This window comes from Alligator mississippiensis, chromosome 14, assembly GCF_030867095.1.
Source record: "Alligator mississippiensis isolate rAllMis1 chromosome 14, rAllMis1, whole genome shotgun sequence".
NCBI classification, from domain to species: domain Eukaryota; kingdom Metazoa; phylum Chordata; order Crocodylia; family Alligatoridae; genus Alligator; species Alligator mississippiensis.
In genome coordinates this window covers 10,396,955-10,413,157 of record NC_081837.1, presented here as the reverse complement: position 1 = coordinate 10,413,157, position 16,203 = coordinate 10,396,955, and the positions used below count along the sequence as shown (strand labels likewise).

Sequence of the window (16,203 nt, the reverse complement as noted above, 5' to 3'; positions counted from 1 at the left end):
TTTTCAATGATGACAAGTCAGCAGGTAGGTCGCTGGTAAATTGCTTTGTTCTCTTTGGGTAACTCTTTGGGATCACAAGCATCTCAGTCGCTACTTGCCATTTCTGCATAAAAATTTTCCTACCTATTTCTTGTCATTGCTCTCCCTGACTAGTCACAATAAGATAACTGATAGGGAACTACAGAACAACACACATACAGAATGCCAACATGAGTATCAACAACTAAACCTGAGAGAGACTTTGCTGGAGGGCTGAAAAGGTGAAGGCTTGCTGCAAAGGGTAAGAAAGTGAAAAGCCCTCCCAAGGCCAAAGCATGCTCTCTCATTTTCCCTAATGGATCTACATATGCTTCATGATAAATAGGATTCTGCATGCATTGAAATGAATATGAAGGGAAACAAAAGGCTTGTAATTCCATTAGCAGACTAATGACCACACCATAACTAAGAAACCTTCAAAGACTAAATATCCCTACTGCAAGAATCTTATTTTCTTCTAATGTTGCTGCACAAAAACGGAATATTTTCATACTTGTGTACTAAATGTGGATTCAGAATTCCCCTTAAATAACCAAAGACATGGGACTCGTAGCACAAAGAAATAGATTGCTTTGCCAATGAAAAAGAACCAACAAAACTTAGAGGAAAACAGACTCAACCAATCTTAACTGTGTTAACTAATGCCTGGAGCATCCCAGTGGCAAAAAAGAACAACATGCCATTTCTTTTTCTCTTGGTCTAGGGCCAAGCAAGTTACTGCAGCCACAGGACAGAGAATGAGCCAGAGATGTTGCTTGGTCCACTTGAACTGAACTCTGTCTTCACAGAAGCAGGACCTCTGTACATGACCTATTCAAGCACATATCCAACTGGCTGGCATTGCACACTACCATCATAGATAAAAACAGAGCTGGAAGGGACCTAAAGAAATCTTCCAGTCCAATTCTCCTCTGGGCAGGATCACCTCTGTCTAAACCTTCTCATGCAATTGTTTAACCTTCACATGAGATCTACCAATGATAGAAACCACGGTGAAAATCAGCCTTCAGCAAAGAAATGCATTACAATTAAAAACAAGCAAGTGGAAGACCTGGTAACACCAGCACTGAGACCCTGTAGAAAAGAGCAAGCTTTTAAAAATCACCTTTCTTTGGGGAGGGGCGGGGAGAGAAATCACTGCAAGTGTGCAAAATGTCTCCTAATCCTCTGTGCAAAAACATGAAGTGTGAAATGACTCTCGAGACAACTGAGCAAAACTGTTCAAAAGTCTAAAGGGGGAGCAAGGGGTGGATGAAGTGTAACCGTGAAAAAGATGACAGTGGCAAATTGCATTTTAAGCTCCTCAGAAGAAAAGTGCTCCTTGTAAGCACACAACAAGCAGTGATAGCTGGGTTTCGAGTCCAAAATCCTGAGGTTTCACAGAGCCGGCTGCCCACTTTATTTAAAGCAAATGCAAATTGCATGCAACTCTATCAAATTCAAGGGAGTTATATTTATAGAAAAAGGAATGGAGACATTTCCTTTTGATAAAGAAATGTGGAAGGGTTTTGATTTGCTCTCATGTCTTTCTTTTTTATGAAAGAGGCAAGGATTTTTGTGGGTGATATCTTCTGATGGACCAATTGCACAGCTGGAATAGACTTGGACAACTTTTCGAATGCAGCACATTCTTCTTCAGGTCTTTTTCAAGCAGTTACTACCCATTTATTATGCTCTCCAATTCTTTGACATCTGAGCAATTCACATTCTTCACTGTATTCATCAACACAGCACCTAAGGAAGTACAGAACTATTACTACAACTATCCCACAAATAGGGACACAAAGCACAAAATGATTAAGCCTGAGATGCACAAAGGTATATAGACATTAACTCTTAGTGATCTCAATTGAAGATTCAACCCCTGGATAGGAAGTAGTAGGCCTAATATCTGTTCGGATCTGAGCTTAGGTAAATGCCTAAGTTCATATAGGAAACCAGCAGTGGAGAAAAGGCTTGAATCCAGGTCTCCCAAATGCCAGACTATCGCCTTTTTCCTACCACTGGCAGGTGGTCGGACTTGATGATCCTTTGAGGTCCCTTCCGACCCTAGCATCTATGAAACTTAGTCAGTGGTCCCTCCCTTACTCTCTATGCCCGACCTTTCTAATTACCCCATGCGATTTCCTTGACTTCACAGCTCAGAAGTACTCCTCTGACCTTCTCTGGTTCAGAAGCAGAAGAAAACTATTATAAACTGCAGTGATGCAAGATAAAGATCCCTTCTTCCCTCTCTTTCCCCCCTTTTCATTCGTTTCCCAGGAGTATTGACAAGAAAAAAAAATCTGAACTGCTCAGTTATATAAGCGCACAATTTAAAAGGTACCAAACAGACTCGTATTACAACAAATCACATGGCTCAAAGACAGGACAATCCTGTCCACAGCTGTATTTTCAAGCCTTTGTAACTGAGGCACAAACTTTGGCTCAGAGGTAAAAGTAGAAACAAAGCCTATGCCGGGTGAAATATTTTTTTTTTAATAAGATAAAAGAGTTCTATTTCTTCAGCCAGACACATTAAACCTGGATTTGGCATTTCAAAGACTATTTTGTAGTTCTCTAGCCCAAACCTGGCAGCATTACTTACACTGAGACCACCAGTTTCAGTGTTTTACGTTTTATTTGTGCTATCTAGATGAGGTTTTTTTTAATGCAGAATACTCAGTATGCCACTCCCACGCTCACACCCCCTAGACTAAGTGTTATAAGGGTTTTCAGCAACGAAGCACTGGGGCCCTGATCCTGTCAAGTGTTCAGTGACCTTGAGTCTCAGTAGAAAGAATTAAAGTCAAGTTCCCCTGCCAGAATAAGCTTCTAAGCATGCAGGAAGCAGCCTTGGAAAAACCAAGTTAGAAACTAGATACAAAAATAAAGCACTCTGACTAAATAGTTCAATCATGCAAAAAGCTAAGCTCTCTCATTTCCTACTGAAGTCAGTAGAATCAGCATCACTCAGAAGTTGTCGAGCATCTTGCGGGATCAAACCGCAAGTGTAGAAGACAAAAGAAATGTGGGGAGGGGAAGGTGGAAAAATCAGCGATTCCCTGCCCAGGTTACAAACAAATATCATTTTAAAAAGGAAATAATGTGCTTAAATTCCCCCAGCTATTGCTTATCAAATATTATCAACTCCCCTTTCTAATAAACAAAGCACCTGAAGAGAAACATTCAATTGCTCTGTTAACCCGTATCTAAAAGGTTGATCCTGTAAGTCCTCTGTCACCCAAGTCCTGATGGTATTGGAGACTAGGGAATCTATTAGAGGTAGTGAAGACTACGGTCATCCTTGAGCTGGCTTCATTAAAGAATCTGCTGTTAGTTCACCTGTTTGTATTTAGACCACTATATAGTGCTGAATGTTTAGTATATATTACACACACATGCAAAGAATTTACTATAGCGGGACACACTATTCAGATTATTCTGACTTTGTCTCTTGGCTAGGAGAAACACCGTTGACATGTATAGCCAACTGACCGAGATCTGACAGCTGTCTGATTCTGTCTGCTTTTAGCATCATTAGTTTTATCAATGGTTCGAATCCTTACAGGAGGCGCAACAAGGAGTACTTCCTAAAGTGGCACCTCAAATCAAATATCTCTGGGCTCCTATACAGGTGTGGGGAGCCTGCTCCAACACACTGGAAATCCAGCGCGGTGGAGCAGACTCAATTCATTGAATCTACTGGAGCACAGAAACCGAGGTGCTCCGGCAGCCTTCAACATCACGCGTCTCAGCGTCCCCCAAGTCTCCACACTGAAAAATGGCAGTGGTGCACTTTGAAATACCCATGCAGCTCCCGCGCACACACGTGCATGTACGCACACACTCTGTCTCTCTTACCTCAGAGCTTGCCAGGGCCCGCGTGCAGAACACATGACCCCCGACGCCAATCACCTTGCCCGCTGCTCCCAGCCAGAAGCAGTTCCAAGCTGCTAGTGCCCGGGAAAGCAGAGGAAGAACAAAAACCCAGATATTTGCCTGCATTTTAAAAACCCGCCCGGACACAAGAACAGGGGGCCAAAAAGAGGACATGTCCAAAAAAACCCAGACATATGGTAACCCTAATAAAACAAAATCTGAGACTGAGTTGGCCTCTTCTCTACAAGCTTTCTGTGAGGAAGATGGGCCCATGTTTGAGCTGGGTTGGGAAAACTTCTACTTAAGAGTAGGATTTATTCCAATTAAATATAAAATCAGGCAGTTTTCCTGGCAAAAGAACATTAAAATAAGCATTATATTGATACAAAAACTGATTTAATCTTAGCTGTGACTTCAATTTGATCACTGTATTGATCTTCCTTTGATCACTGTATTGATCCTTCTTTGCTAAATAGCTTAGCAAAACAGTGGAAAGCCCAGCATACTTATATGCTTGCTTAAATGTAGGTTGTGGCTTACATATTCTTTTAGTAAAATCCATCAAGCATACACAGAACTAGTTTCGTTTGTCAAACTGCAAAATTGGCCATGCACTCAAGGTAAAACACTTGCAATGCACTTGGCTCTGCTTCCAAAGAAATCCCGAAGTCTCTTGCAACTCCCACTGGCAGCTTTATCACCTTTACTATCCGAACGAGGTATTTGATTCTGGTCACAAATGCTAATCGTGCAAGTGCCTTTAGAACAGACCATGCACAACTTTATGGATGATGATGTTTGGAGTTCTCATGCATTTCACTGGGAAGAACATTTCCATTCCTTTAAAAAATATATTTGCACCTGCAAAATGTTGATGCCCCTTAGTCCTTTAATATTACACTCAGGACCTAATCCTGCTTGTATTAAAACTGCAGGTGTCATGACTAGCAGGAAACAAAACAAGGTCTTTACCATGTAAATGCCTAAAAGGTAGGCAACATGAAATACGTAGCAGAATAGACTCGTACACTGATGAAAATATTCTTAAGAAGAAATGGTATCACATTAATTAGAATGTGCATAAGTTTTGGTAGCAATTATATTTCACATTTTTAATTTATGGTGGACCTCCTCCATTAAATCTGCAGAAGTGAAGGATATTAAGGCAGCGTACCGTATCTCAATGCCGGTGAGGTAACAGGTGTAAAATAGAAGACACACTGGGGGAGTGCTGAACAGGAAAGTACATTAATTTAACCCTGCACTGAAAGTTGGGAAAAGATTTTAAATGTGCTTGTACTAAAGCAACCAGCCACGCAAATAATGGGATATGCATCTCAAAGGTTCAGCTGTATAGAGGCAACTCTGTATAGCAATATTTTACTCTCATTCATTATGCAGATTATGATTTGAGCAGCATGAAAAATGTATAACTAGAGAGGGGGAAAATTCCTAGGAAGCTACAACATGATTCATTCCTTTAATAAACTTCAAAGATATCATTTACAAGCAAAGAAAGCACAGAAGCAAGTGGAATAACCAAGCGCTTGGATGAGTAATTATTTCTCACACGCAAATCAATGAAAATCAACTTAGCAGCGCACACTACAGAAGCATAGAAACATTTAACTTCCCCAACTTCTTTAAACTTAAGTTAATTAGCAGTGTCGATGTGGCTTAATAATAGTTGGTGATTAAGTGCATAGTTGATTGTGGCAGTCTTACGTTTGTCAACACGGTATTAAGACAGTTCTTACTAAGAAACATTTTTTAAAAATAAGAGGATACAGTTGTCTTATACACAGTAGCTCTTAAATAAATTTCTTTGTAGTGGAAATATCAGTGACACCAATCTGTAATTAATCCTGAGTTGGCATGTTTTCAGCCTGCTAACTATACTACAAAAAGTTTTCTGATAAATAGCCTTCAAAAGCCTCTTTAAAACACATCTGAAATAGTCTTGGTTATATGCATATAAAGCCAGAGCAACTTCTTCAAAGTCTCTATGGATTTTCACACTGGTTTAGTGAAGCAAAGTTTTCACCATATTTTTTTTAATACGATCACTTGTGCTGAGCTGCTTATAACTGCGGTGAGAGAGAAATACCTTAAAAAGAAAAAAAAGCCTGTGCTGACTGGTTCTCAGGAGGACATTACAAGAGTCTCTCCCACTTCAGTCTGGTTCCTTACCAAAGGCCTGAACAACTATTCTATTGCAAGCAGCTATGGAGCAAGACGGAGTTAACTCAAAGTGGGAATTACTCTGCTTAGTTGCTGAAATAAACTTAAACATCAATGTAATTGTTATGAACCAGAGAACTTGCTTTGCTTCCAACTTTCCACTGATTAAAATTCATTAAACTGAATTCTGTGCAAAATGACAAGAGAAGGAAGGGGTGCTATCAAAGTGTCCCTGACCTATTGTTAAGTGACAGGATCTCTGCTTTAAAAAATTAGACCGGTCTTGACCTAAGGCCTTAAGTTGCCCATTATTAGGTCAAATTCCCTGCAATAAAAATACATATTACTTGGACTTCAATAATGTTTAAATTACACAAGCAAGCTGTAATGCACATCTAATACCTTGCCAAAATAGGTTTGTTTTCTTTTAAAGTGTTTTTCGAGTTGATTTACCAAAGGGCATCAGTTTATTTGTGTCAATTATATCTGAAAAGCCAGTAATGGAACTCCTTAGTCATGCATTGTAGCTACAATATTTAATGCAAGTCCTTCGGATGTCACACACTTGGAGGTACGCTCTGATCTGTTCTACCTGTGAAAGCCTCGAGTAACTCCTCTGAAGTCAGGGTGTTTAGTACAAAGACTAACTTTGTGACCATGGGCTGGATTCCTTTTTAAAAAAAGATCACTATTTAAAAAAAAGGACACAGATATTTAAAGATCAAATGCACATACACGATCCAAATCTCTTTCTATCCCTGCACTGCTTCGACCCAACAGAAAGGGCTCTGGATTGGAAGTCAGATCAGACACCGACTCATTGTGGGACATTCCTCAAAAATAAAAAAAAGCACCCTAAGCCTCCATTTCCCCCACTGTAAAGGAAGAATGATGATGATGGTCCATTTTTAGGCAGCATACAGATTCACGGATGAAAGATGCTAGGTAAGTTGTATTATTTATTTCATTACGGTATTGATGGTATGGATTGATTTGGTATTTAAACCATCTCTTTACATTATTCACATTGTGAACTCCCTGCCCAGCTGTATCTGAAAGGATTTCAGATGTCTAGTCTCATTTCCATGGTTTATATTTACCGCTTACTTCAAACACTACGCTTTGCTTAGACAATGAAAATAAATTAGTTTTTGTTTGGTTTTGCCCCAGGCAAGTACAACACAACAATGCTTCAGCTGCAAAAAGTACATGCGGGATATTCCTGTTTTAATTGCTCCTCCTCCCCCATTTCATGCAAACAAACATTTTTCCTGAGGCTAGGCTTTCTTAAAAGTCACTTAACATTTTCAGCCACAGCTATGTGAAAGGGTTTCTTGGAAATTATTTTTTTTTTAAAGTAAAACCTCATTTGAACTGATATACCATATTTACTCACATACCGGGCACAGTTTTCCCTCCCCTCCAAATCAGTCCTCCAAAACTGGGACATGTGGCTTAAACAAGAAAGCTAATTTTTCTTCACTGGAAAAAAGCAGAATAGAATAGGTCAAGTGGACACTAATTTGTGGCTGTCGGGATGGCTGCCACTTCTCCCAGGGGCTGAAAACAACAGGATGGAGCCCAATGCTCATCTTCTCATATCTGCTGGTGAGCCATTATCTTGTAGCTGATAAACCACTGCACTGGCTGAAGGCAAGTGAGCTGCTGAATGCAGCCTGTAGCATCTTAATTAGGCATGTGGTAGCATCTTAATTAGGCGTGTGGTATGGAAACAACACTTGATTATTTACAGAAACGTATATAAAGGACTATTTAGAGGAAAGAAACAACAGTCATACTACTGCCCTCACATGGGTCTAAGGCCTAGCCTTGTTGCTGTCCTGCCACACCAAAAAGGTCCTGCTGCCTCACCCAGACTGCCACAGTTCCTGGACCCTGAGTTTCCAGGAGGACTTACACTATATACCACAGTCAGCCGTGACTCTAGAAAATCTCTTTTTCCCTACATTCTGCCTTCCAAAAATAAGGTTTTATTTGGGGGTTTGTGGTATGTAAGAAAATAGGCTGTGTGCTTGATGTTAAGCATTTCGTTAACCCATTGACTCCAGCTGAACTTCCCATGCACGAGTTCAACTCAGAACTGTTCAGCCACTGATATCTGAAGGGCATATGGTTGTTCAGAGCCTCGAAACCAAACCAAACCACAGGAGAGGCAATGATGACACTTCCCATTCCTACCTGGTACATCTACACTGAAGCTCATGTAGATATATATACCTGATCTAGCTTTGAACTAGCTGGTTTAGGTATGGGTAGCAGGCTAGCCATGGCAGCACAGATCACAGCACTGGTAAGGCCACCTAAGTATTTCTCCAGTTTTCTCAAGTTGATTTTGCAGACCATATTGCGATCTAGGCTGCCCCACTATCTGGACCTGAGCTAGCCTTGGTACATCTACACATGCCACAGACACCTGTTTAACTGCATTGTAGACACAAACTTTGCCAAGCTCAGACTCATACTGAAATTCTGCAGATCATGGCAATAAGTTAGTGACTCTTCAAGCCAGAAGATTATACATTGCTTGGTTGTTTTATAGCAGTCACTAGGATAAGTGATTTTTAACTTTGTCTTGTCTCCATCTAAAGGTGGACTGGAACAGCACCAAGTCTCTGAATAGGTTTTTGACAGGTGAAAGCAATCAACTCTTGCTTCTTGTAATTACAAACTCATTAAAGAGGAGCTAATTTTCCTCTATTTTAAACACTTAAATAATCTTTAATGTTTAATATGACAAGGGTGAGCAGAGAGGGGCAGGTGCATCTCCTGTTGGGAACTTGCTTGCCAACTTATTAATTGGTCATTTTAATTTCAAAGCAAATCTCAGATCTCAAGAACAAGGATTATAGCTCCAGAAAGTCCATTTTCTACTTTTTACTATTCACTACCCATTAGCTCAGCAGCTCCAAAGTGCTGACCTGAAGACAGGGCTGTAGAATACAAATAAGGACAAGTGGGTCAAGAGGCTTTTGGCAATCCCATGTCACAAGTTTGAATCTCATTTATACTTAAGGTAAGTATAAACGAGAAAGAAAGCCATTTCCAGGTAAGTTCCTATCACTCACCATACAAAATCCCATGAACATTTAATGATCATCTTTACTATACTGACTTGTAAGGAGGTGGAGGGAAAAAAAATCCATGTCAAAGTTGTGCAGGGGTGCATAATGAGCATGCTTGTGCACAAATTATCTTAACACTGTTGACATTTTGGAGAGAAATGTCCAAGGCACAATTCAGTTATGCAAAGACAGGCACAATTAAGAACACTTGTTATGTGAATTGCAAGGCTATTAAGAAGAGTACTTCATTTCTATTTACTTACCTGACTTCCACCCCTGTAGCTTCTGGTGCATTTTAGACTATTAATCTATTACACTGCCTCCCTTATATTTGGAATGAATTATTTAGTATCAAAAGACACAAACCTTTACTACATTTCACACAGCCTTCCCTAATATGCTTGATTTCAAAGACAAATACAAATCACAAAATCAAGTAGGCCTATTACACTGGTGGCTTTCTAAATAACAATCTGGTAAAGCCCATGAACATTACAGGCAAACTGAAAATTTTGTGGATTAAACACACAAGTCAATTTTGAATAGAGGGTAAATAGAATATATCAGTCTCTTATATTAAGCTCCACAAGCCCAACTCTCCCTTCATCCAGGTTCATAGAGGGTACCGAGTCCTAGTAGTATAAATGTCCATTAGGATCAAGCCCTGCAAGATTCCAGATCTCTCTCACCTGGGCTCTGAAGCAACAGGAGATTAGCTGTATTCGTTTTAAATTAACACAATTTATTTCAAGCATTTAACCAGAAAAATCCCACTGAGAGGAAGGTCTTGTTCAATGGCAGATACTTTAGGGAACTTAATTCCTTACTCTTCTCTGAATGGAGACCCAGGTTCCCTTTCCTTAACAACCCATCACACCAAAGTAAGCAGCAAGGGACAGGGGTGCAGAGGTTAAGGTGGGAATGTCCTGGGCATGTATTTGATTTTCAAATATGCTTTAAAAAAAATCCTTTTGAAGAAATTTTGGACAAAGCTCCCATGTCACAATGGCCATGTACATCCTCTCTTGGATGTCACTTACTGAAAGTACCATGGCTGCACTAAAGGACAGGCCTGTATTTGTGTCAACAGGAATGACCCCAAGAGTTTAGACAAAAAACAGCTCTAAAAATGCATAAAGCAGTACCTACCCAGGAACTGCAGAAAAAAAAGAATGAGCTCTGTGATACAGAGTCCCTAATCCAAACACATCACAGCACTGAATGACATCTTTGCTGACAGAAGCTTAACATTTTGACTTGCTGCATTTAATACAGGAATTTTAGCAATACCGCTTGGCTTATGCTTCTGGCTCATGCAGCCCAAGTTCATCTTCAGAGTATCTTGCTGGCTGCAGTAGGGTGGCCACAGGGATGAGTTGGGTTTAGTAAGTGGACAAGATGAACATCTCAGAGAACAGATCCCCCACAAGTTGGGATGGGATGACTACTTTCTAGGAAGCCTTATGTTCCCACTAGGACTCTTGGGGTTTCATTAAGTCAATGGAAAATCCTCTTTTATTTCACTGGATGGTGGATCTACAATAGCTTTCTTCAGATCCAGACCTCTTGCCCAGGCATATTTTGTACACATTCCTGGTCCTGGATTTCCCCAAGCTGGGTCTTCTGGGGAGGAGGCACGTGTAAACTCTTAGCAAACAGGCTCATGACAAAGACATTTAATTCCTCTAATGTTCAAAGGCATTTCATTCATTCTCTTATTCTAGACTTGCTTGTTCCTGTAGCTCCTCCATGAGGATCTCAGTACTCTCCACCCAAGATGAGCTGGGGGATGTGAGCTGAAAAGACCAAGCGTCTCACAGGAATGCTCCCCACCACTCTGGACAGAGCTCTATAACACCCCATCCATCAGCCATGTAGTTTGGAAACGTACCATCCCAATTTTATTCAGCCAAGTGGTATTTCTGCGCAACTCAGATTAAACAGCCTGAGCTCTCACTTGATTACATACAGAAGGCAGGGTAGAGATTTACACCTTACAGACTAACTAAAACAGATGTATAGCATGGGGTTTTGCAAGTCCAAGCTCATTTCATCAGATGCTTTGAAAGGACGTGCACAGAGCAGTGTATCAAATAGAGGGATCTGAATATAAAAGATGATAAAAAGAGAGAATGATGGAGGGGGGGGCAGTCACAAAAACGAATCCAGGTAACGGGATTAAAATCTGTAGGCTTTGTTTAGTCCCTGAAATGACTGCAGCTTTCTATGTTTCTAGATAAATTGTTAGCTTCCCCACAACCTTTACTAGATGGAAGGATCCTCTCATGGATAAGACTGGACCTTTTGCCAATCTTCTGGTCTCATCTATTTATATAGAAAGCTAATTAGTGTGGAGACTGTTCTTCCCAGATGGACAGATCCCTGACCTCCACTCATGGTTTTTAGATGATGCTGACATCTAAATACCCAACATGCTGGAGACAGCTAGGGACACAGTGGTCTGAACTCAGAGAAGCTAGTCTTAAAACAAAGGTGTCAAGATCTGCTTTTTCACTGGAAGCGAGTGAGGAATGAGGAACCAGCCAGCAGCTATCCTGGAGTGAAAGACAATTGTTTTCCTATCACCTATGGGGGAAACACTGTTTCTTGTTTCTGGCCAAAAGGAAAGAGAGGCCAAAACGAACAAAACAAAACAAAAAAAGAAGCAAAAAATAAGGAAATTGGTTTCACTCGAGGTAAAGAACCATGTAATCCATCCGCATTTCAAATCTGCGGAAACAGTACTGTGAGAAGAGAAAGCTATTGTGTCTTCCCTACTGAGCCAAATCTTCTGCACTTCAGAAATGCTGCTGTTTAGCAGAAACTGGCAGATGAAACTATGTGGAACAAATAAGGCCACTGGCTGGGTTAATTTAGTGTCATATTTAGTGTGAACTGCTTTGCCTTTTTACTGAGTACTAAATTTACACCTCTTAAAACATTACACCTGTTTTAAAGAACTGAAAGATGAAAGGAAAAAAATTGAAAGCAAATAAAAGCTTTGTCCCAAAATAAAAAAACTTAAATATAAAAAATATATATATAATTGACTGAAGCACCTAGGAGCAAGGCATTTGTCCTTTATTAGCTCTAAATTACAGCCTGCCGAAACACAATCAAGTGTCAAACAAATCCTTAGCTCCCAGAAAGTGTCGGAAAATTTCATGATGTTTTAAAAAAGACGGAGATGCCATTCAGTCTAAAAATGTTCTGCTGGTGCACAAAGACAGCTGCACCACTTGTTCCAGATGCCGGTAAAATCAGTTATATTTCCAGGGAAAGAAAAAATCCCAGCTTAAATGCACACTGCCTGCAAGGAATTTTTGCTACAGGGCCCTTCTTATTTAAGGCATGTGCACATGACTACAATTCTAGGAAATTAAGATAATGGGACAGGATGAATAAGCATTTAGAAGACAGAGATTCTAATGGACCCTCCATTTACAATGGAGACTATTACAGGATCTACCAGAGATTGTGATGTACAGAGTTAACCAATACCTTATTTCGATTAGGTAGAGGCAGTGAGGAAGCATGTGGCCAGGAAAACGAGGACCTTTTGTGTCCAGTCCTCGTTGCTCTCCTGCCCCTGCTGCAGCAGATTGTTCAGGGCAAAGATCAGGCTTATAAATCACCTGTGCACCTGCGCAACCTAGCCTCCACTCCCCTTCTCTCTCTTTCCTCTCTCCTTCTTCCTCTCCTTTCTCCCTTCCTTTTTCTTTCCCGCTTCCTTTCTCTCTTCTCCCCCCACCCTGGTGGATGCGGTCATCTTCGCTTGTGAATACGAACAACATTTCTATAAGGTGACTATGCAAAACAATCAGTGCTTTTAGTGAGGCAAACCGTTCGTTTCTGTCTTCATAGCTTAGCTGCTGTCAGTCTCAAAGCAGTCCCAAGGGTGCTGAAAACAGTGCCCCCTTTCTAGCAGAATTTCAATGAGAGACTCAAAGCACAAACCATTCCCATGACCTTGGAAGCATCAAAAAATGGAATAAACTTACATTATTCTACAAGCCCTAATTAAGAGTCCAGGAAGCAGAAGGAAGATGCCAAAGTAAGTTCTCCCTTTCTGCCCATGTAAAGGGAACGGCACAAAGAAAAAACCCCCCAAAAAACAAGTAAACCACCAATTACTGCACCCTTCCCAAGATGCAGAAGCACAGGACAGTGACTCATGCTCTTCCTGTATATCTGGCAGCACTACTCTTATATCAGGCACTTGTCTCTTAGGACACCTGCTTATAGATAAAGGCACTGAGGCACAGAACAAAGCAACCCATCCAATGCTCTACAGTGGTAAGCCATGTCAATGCCAGGATCACAGCTCAAGGATGCTGGCTGCCAGTGCTGGGTTCAGATAATCTCTCCCCTCTGAGATAGCACAATAACACTGTTTGCAAGAACTCATTCAAGTACCGCAATATTTTTAAGGGCTATATTTACATCAGAGTAATCAGGCTTAGATGATGCTACTTGCACAAGTGTTCTTAACAGAACCCGAGACACGCCAAGGGATGTAGCTCTGACTAATGGTCTGCACGCAGGCTGTCTGCCAGCCCTCATCTGCACAGACCCGGCTCTTTTTCAGACAACAGATTTTTCTTTCTATATCACTGATGCGGTGTTGGTGCCATGGGGAAGGAAGCCATTGTCTCCCTAATCTGAACCCACAGCTCTGCCACTGACTAGCTTCAGAAGAGGTCATGTCCTTTCTCTGCGCAGTAGGTCAGTCCTCTGCAAACCAGATATAACACTTACTGTTTCCTCCCCCTCGCGATAAGGACAGCGCAGTGCCTGTGGAGTACTCTGAAGCTCTTGTAGCAACTTCTTGGTCTTATCAGGTGCGATTTAGATTTGTGAAAGGCAGTGCTGTGTCTGAAGGAAGCTACACCAACTGGATCAATGTTAGAAGGCAGCAGATCACCTGAACAAAGTACCTTTTCTTGCCCATCTCCCAGAAAAGGCAAGGCATGTACTGCATTGGGTAGGATCAAACTGGCTGGGTACATCTTAAACACATTAAAAGGTTGAATTCTCCTATAGAGAAAAAGGCAACTGACAGCCTCCTTCTGCCCTGAGGGAGACAAGTGCTTATCCTAAAGACAACTTTGGGGAACCTGCACTCAAGTATTGATCCAGGTGGAAACAATCCTTTCCACATATGACAGAGAACATCAGGTGTATCCAGGTTATTTCCTGTTTCCCCCATACTCGCTGCTGTTCACTATGAGAAGAGGGGCTGTTCTACTGCTTCCAGTGCCACTGCTTCAAAAGATGACTGCTCTTGATGCAAGAATTTAAAAACCCCTTCAGAAAGAAGTGCTGCCACTTGGAGGAAAAAGAGATCTAGGACATCCACTGTGTAATGGTCTATGATGTACCCTGCAAGGCCAAATGTTTTCTGTTGCCATACTTAAAATTACTCTCACAAATTCAGTAATGTGTATGATGTTGGGAGAGACAAAATGGGGAGGAAGAGGACTCAAAATAGATGATATCAATGGTGTTTTTTCACTGTGTAGGTCAGTGTGGCATGTGCCAGCCTCCTACTCCAAAGTGGAGGTTCCTGTGGTCAAAAAGAGAATAAATATAAAGTACAAATGTTATAAAGTTGGATGAAGTCCAGGCCAGAGATAAATGGTTTGGACTCTTATGGAAGTTTCTGGATCAAGTTCAGTTGAGATGAAAATGTCAGGATTGATTCATTACAGAACATGATGTAACTGGTCTTCTCCATGTCCTCTAGATATGAATTATTTCTTTCGTAAAGAGAAGGCATCCCCACTCAGCAATATGTCTATATAAGATGGGTATAATATACTCTCTTATTAAGGGCTGTTCTTTCTGTGCCACACTTAAATTCCCAGAGGTTATTATTTACCCATTTTACAGAACTGATGAATGTCAGATCAGTGAAAGTCAGATTATATCACCTTTTCCATCCACTATGGCAATTTACACCATGCCAGGATATGGGCTCTGGACTAGTGGATTTATACTATACAAAAGATGACCAAAAAAAAAAAGGTCTTTTTTTCCACAGAGAACAAAGGGCTGTGGTTGTGTTGATTAGAAAGTGATGATCAGTGCTGCAAAGCCTGGCTTGTATAATAGCATGGACAACTCAACATGCATGTAAAAGATATTAAAAGATCTGCTAACCAAACTTCCCAAGACTGAAAACAAGAAATGGGTCCTAATACAGAACCATGAGCTTTGGAGCAAGCCTAGCTGGCATCGATTTGCTCATGAAATGTTGAATTATTTCATATGGGAGAGGAGAGAGGAAAAAAAAATACAGACTATTCAGTAGAAAAGTACTATGTGCAACTCACCTTAACTTCAATGAAGTCTGGTTTGCCAAGGGACACCAATTCAGCATACGCTTTGAGTTCATCCACGTTCCAAGCTTTGACCAGCGTCAGTCTGTACACTGTACGTTGTTGCTGAAAACGAGGAAATATCAATTCAGTGATAATTACTATGCACTCTCTAGCTTAGCTGATATTGCCTCCTTTCAAATGACAAAAAAAAAAAAATACCCTGGAGTAGTAGTTCAAGTACAAAGAAATTTCTTTTAAAAAACAACTTTACTCATTCTTTCTGGACAGCAGCTAGATAACTCTTTCTACGTGAGCCACTGTTAGTCTAGATTGACTGGCTCTAACTTTCCGCTCCAAATGAAATGTGACTTTTACTTTTTTTTAATGGTAGCATTTACTAATCAGGCCCAGCAGGTGTCAAGAAAGTGTATACCCCCTTGGCATACAAATTTCACCATTAGTTACAGCATGGATGTTTTCACTTCATCCAGATGGATCATCTGGCCTTAACAAGTATTGGAGAGGAGAAACTAGATTGATGAGCTATTGGTCTACTGCAGGCTGACGATTCTGACAGTGAATTTATGTTCAATGCAGCTGTGGAAGAAGGTTCTCCTGTGATCAGCTATGCAGAACGTTTTATTGGAAACAAAACGGAAAATTAAAATTGCTACCAAAATATATTAGAAGCATCCTGTTTACAGTATAGCCCATAA

At 40.7% G+C, this 16,203-nt stretch overlaps 1 protein-coding gene across 4 annotated transcripts in view; it reads right to left on the bottom strand.

Moving 5' to 3' along the window:
* LOC102576049 (S-adenosyl-L-methionine-dependent tRNA 4-demethylwyosine synthase TYW1) overlaps window positions 1-16,203 on the bottom strand; it is a 137,413-nt gene that overhangs the window by 18,544 nt on the left and 102,666 nt on the right. For 3 of the 4 annotated variants that reach the window (XR_009456484.1, XM_059717103.1, XM_019493454.2), the window contains exon 14: window positions 15,500-15,610. Coding sequence is in view for 2 of the 4 variants with exons in the window: in XM_059717103.1 (XP_059573086.1) it covers window positions 15,500-15,610 (111 nt within the window). In the remaining 2 variants the exon portion in view is untranslated. Of the gene's footprint in view, window positions 1-15,499; window positions 15,611-16,203 lie in introns of those variants that run through there. The other variant, XR_009456485.1, reaches the window with a different exon arrangement.